At 43.1% G+C, this 4057-nt stretch overlaps 1 protein-coding gene across 5 annotated transcripts in view; it reads right to left on the bottom strand.

The window, feature by feature from the left end:
• The window catches only part of PSMD4 (proteasome 26S subunit, non-ATPase 4), an 8365-nt gene extending 8217 nt beyond the window's left edge, over nt 1-148 (bottom strand). For 3 of the 5 annotated variants that reach the window (XM_005880589.2, XM_005880590.2, XM_014528638.1), the window contains exon 1: nt 44-148. In XM_005880589.2, coding sequence (XP_005880651.1) covers nt 44-69 — 26 coding nt within the window. In that variant the 5' untranslated portion in view covers nt 70-148. The remainder of the gene's footprint in view (nt 1-43) is intronic. The other 2 variants (XM_014528636.1, XM_014528635.1) reach the window with 2 other exon arrangements.
• Nucleotides 149-4057: the final 3909 nt, after the last annotated feature.

Here is a 4057-nt window from a genome sequence, read left to right as displayed (position 1 = left end):
CGACCCAGCCCCGCCCCTACGAAGCCCCTAAGTTGTTACTCACCAAACCATAGTGCTTTCCAACACCATCTTGCCACCTTCCTCCCTCCCGGACCGGGTCTCCTGGGCCTCCTAACACCGACTCCTCCAATTGGCCCAGCACTCATAACCAATCGCAGCCCTCGGCGCGGCCAGCTGGTTCCGCCTCCACTCCGCGCTGCGTTCTGGGAGTTGTAGGCGCAGCCAAGATAAAAGGGATGTGAGGGAGGCGGGGTGGCTGAAGTAACACAAAAAATGTTACTACCCACCATTCGAGTTCTCTGGTGGAGTTCCCTGCTGGGGGCATCTAAGCGAAGCTGTGGGGGAACCTTTGGAAGTGCTCGTGCTTGTGCAGGCTCCAGCGCCCGTCATTTTCAAAAAGTGGTGGGATCACTTTTTTTCAGCTTCCACTGTTTCCCAGAGCACTTTGTTCATAACTACTAAACCCTTCTCTCTCTGAATTGCATTTATTTGTGATTTCTATCTCTCCCATTTTATTAGGGCAGGAGACATGTCAATCATTGCAATCTCGGAGCCCAGTACAGAGCCTGACACATGGTAGGAGCCCAGAAAAAAAGTTTGACAAATCAGTAATTTTAACGAATCTCCCAAAGAATAGGAGACAAAAACCAGTAAACCATTTTGATTTGTTAATCAAGAGTAACATTTAAAAATGCTTTGGATTACTTTCCACCACTCACACACGTCTGGAAATCCCAGGTGTCTATCTTGGAGGGAAGAGGGAAAGAAGGAAGGGACCAAGTATGGCAACAGAACACCAAACTTGGAAACAGGGGAGAGGAGTGTTGTAGATATTACCTAGATATTGGTAAAGTTTCAATGGATATGTTCAAAAGTTACTGGTAACCATCACAGATTGTATAAGAGTAAAATCTCCATATCACTAGAGGAGGGGAAAAGTCAATATAACCATAGACAGGAAAGAGGAAAAATTTTAAAAAACAACACAGAAAAATAGCGTCAAGTTCAAACATAACTAAAATATTTTTAAAAACAAGAGACTCCACCAAGATGGCGGCATAGGTAAACACCGGAGACTGCTGCCGCAAACAACCACTTCAAAAATACAACTAAAAGACGGAACGGACATCACCCAGAACCACAGGAAGGCTGGCTGAGGAGAGACTCTTCAACTAGAAGGAAAAATAACAGCACACCGAGGCTCAGAGGAGGCGCAGTGTGGAAAATACTCAGGTGCGGAGGTGCGCGCGCAAAGCGGGCTGGTGGCTGAGAGCGCGGTTGTCGTTTTCGGTCAGGGGGGAGTCTCAGACTCTGAGCTCCAGATACGGGCGAATCGCTGGGGACTCGGACTCAAACGGGAGAAGCGGGAGTGTCTGGCATCAGTTGGAAGGCAGCTTTCTCTCCGAGGTTTGCAGCGGTTCCTGGGGTTCTGAGAAGCAGAGCCTCTGGGAACGGGACTGAGAGGGGCTATAACCGCTCCCTCCGCCCGCCCTGTTGAGCCCGCCCCGCCCAAGCCCTGCGCAGAGCCATTTGCCGGATCGCCTCAGGCAAAGGCTAGATTAGCACCTCCCCAGAGGACAGAAGTTTTCCGCGGCAGACACAGCTGATTCACACAGCCAGTCGGCCTGGTGGTCAAATCCCTCTAGTATTAACTACAACAATCAAGGCTCAACTAGAACAAGACTGCGCACAAAGACCACTAGGGGGTGCACCAAGAAAGCATAAAAAATGCGGAGACAAAAAAACATGACAGAAATGGAGGATATAGAGCTAAAAAACGCAATTTTGAGGGCTTGCAATAAACTTTTGGAGAGCTTCACGAAAACTAATGAGACCCTCGATGCTATGATAAAGAAACTAGAAATTAAGCATACACGCTCTGAAATAAAGAATATTACACCCAATAGCAGACCAGAGGAGCGCAAGAATCAAGTCAAAGATTTGAAATGCGAAGAAGCAAAAAACACCCAACCGGAAAAGCAAAATGAAAAAAGAATCCGAAAATACGAAGATAGTGTAAGGAGCCTCTGGGACAGCTTCAAGCGTACAAACATCAGAATAATTGGGGTGCCAGAAGATGAGAGACAGCAAGATATTGAAAACCTATTTGAAGAAATAATGGCAGAAAACTTCCCCCACCTGGTGAAAGAAATGGACTTACAGGTCCAAGAAGCGCAGAGAACCCCAAACAAAAGGAATCCAAAGAGGACCACACCAAGACACATCATAATTAAAATGCCAAGAGCAAAAGACAAAGAGAGAATCTTAAAAGCAGCAAGAGAAAGAGACTCAATTACCTACAAGGGAATACCCATACGACTGTCAGCTGATTTCTCAACAGAAACTTTGCAGGCCAGAAGGGAGTGGCAAGAAATATTCAAAGTGATGAATAGCAAGAACCTACAACCAAGATTACTTTATCCAGCAAAGCTATCATTCAGAATTGAAGGTCAGATAAAGAGCTTCACAGATAAGGAAAAGCTAAAGGAGTTCATCACCACTAAACCAGTATTATACGAAATGCTGAAAGGTATCCTTTAAGAGGAGGAAGAAGAAAAAGGTAAAGATACAAATTGTGAACAACAAACATGCATCTATCAACAAGTGAATCTAAGAATCAAGTGAATAAATAATCTGATGTACAGAATGAACTGGTGATTATAATGAATCAGGGACATAGAAAGGGAATGGACTGACTATTCTTGGGGGGGAAAGGGGAATGGGAGATGCGGGAAGAGACTGGACAAAAATCGTGCACCTATGGGTGAGGACAGTGGGTGGGGAGTGAGGGCGGAGGGTGGGGCGGGAACTGGGAGGAGAGGAGTTATGGGGAGGAGGGGAAAGAGGAACAAATGTAATCTGAACAATAAAGATTTAAAAAAATATATTTTTAAAAACAAGATTTATATTTTTAAAAACAAACAAAAAATATACAATGTGACTAGAGACACAAAACTAAGTGAGAAAAGGTAGAAATAAAGGGAGAGGAAAACGCAACATATCAGGCAATAGTAATAAAAGAAAGCATATGTAGCTATATTAATATTGCACAAAATAGAAATTAGAATAGCTGAAATAAAATCAAGAGAATATTTCATAAAACATAAGATTAATCAACAAAAATGCTACTGTTTAATCAGAATAATGCAACTCCAAAGATAAGTTAAACATCAGGAATAACTATAAGTTGGTATTCTAAATGTAGAAGTAAATAAAGACAAACATTCAACCCAAACAAAGGGACTAGGACCTGAATGAATACTGTCATCACGGTTCTGGGAAAACATGATCCATGATATCTGTACAAGGAAATGTCACCATTTCAGCTTTAGTCAGTCATTTAATAGACTGTGAACAGCTTTTTGTTGCCACACTTTAAAAAGTCTATGGAGATATTGCAAAGAATACAAAATATATGGATGTTAAAAATGAGATAGTAAAATTAGATTCTATAAGATTGATTTGATTCAACCTGAAGAACAGAGAACTACATGGGTGGGCAAAAATAGGTTTACAGTTGTCAGTCTTAGAAACAGTTTGTTCTTATGTTATTATTTATTAACTAGAGGCCCAGTGCACGAAATTTGTGCATTGGGGGGGAGGTGTCCCTCAGCCTGGCCTGCACCCTCTCACAGTCCAGGAGCCCTTGAGGTATGTCCGACTGCCACGGAGGCGGGAGAGGTGAGCCCGTCTCAGGGCTTCTGGTTGAGCAGTGCTCCCCCTGTGGGAGCACACTGACCACAGGGGGAAGCTCCTGCATTGAGCATATGCCCCCTAGTGGTCATTGCACATCATAGCGACCAGTCGTTCCACCATTCGGCCTATTTGCATATTAGCCTTTTATTATATAGAATTATTGTATTATTTTCCACACAACTGTAAGCCTACTTTTGCCCACTTCTGTAATACTCTCTTCAAATAGAAAAGACATTCTGTTAGAACTATGTCAGAAGCTTTTCAAATAGCAATGTGCAAGTTGCAATAACACACATAAAAACTGAAATCTGATAGGATATTTCAGTAAAACAAAAGCTCTATAATGAAAAGAACCGATAAC

Source organism: Myotis brandtii, unplaced genomic scaffold, assembly GCF_000412655.1.
Source record: "Myotis brandtii unplaced genomic scaffold, ASM41265v1 scaffold643, whole genome shotgun sequence".
Classification (NCBI taxonomy): Eukaryota; Metazoa; Chordata; class Mammalia; order Chiroptera; family Vespertilionidae; genus Myotis; species Myotis brandtii.
Note: the sequence above shows the minus strand (reverse complement) of the source record. Positions and strands in the feature narration are given on the sequence as shown.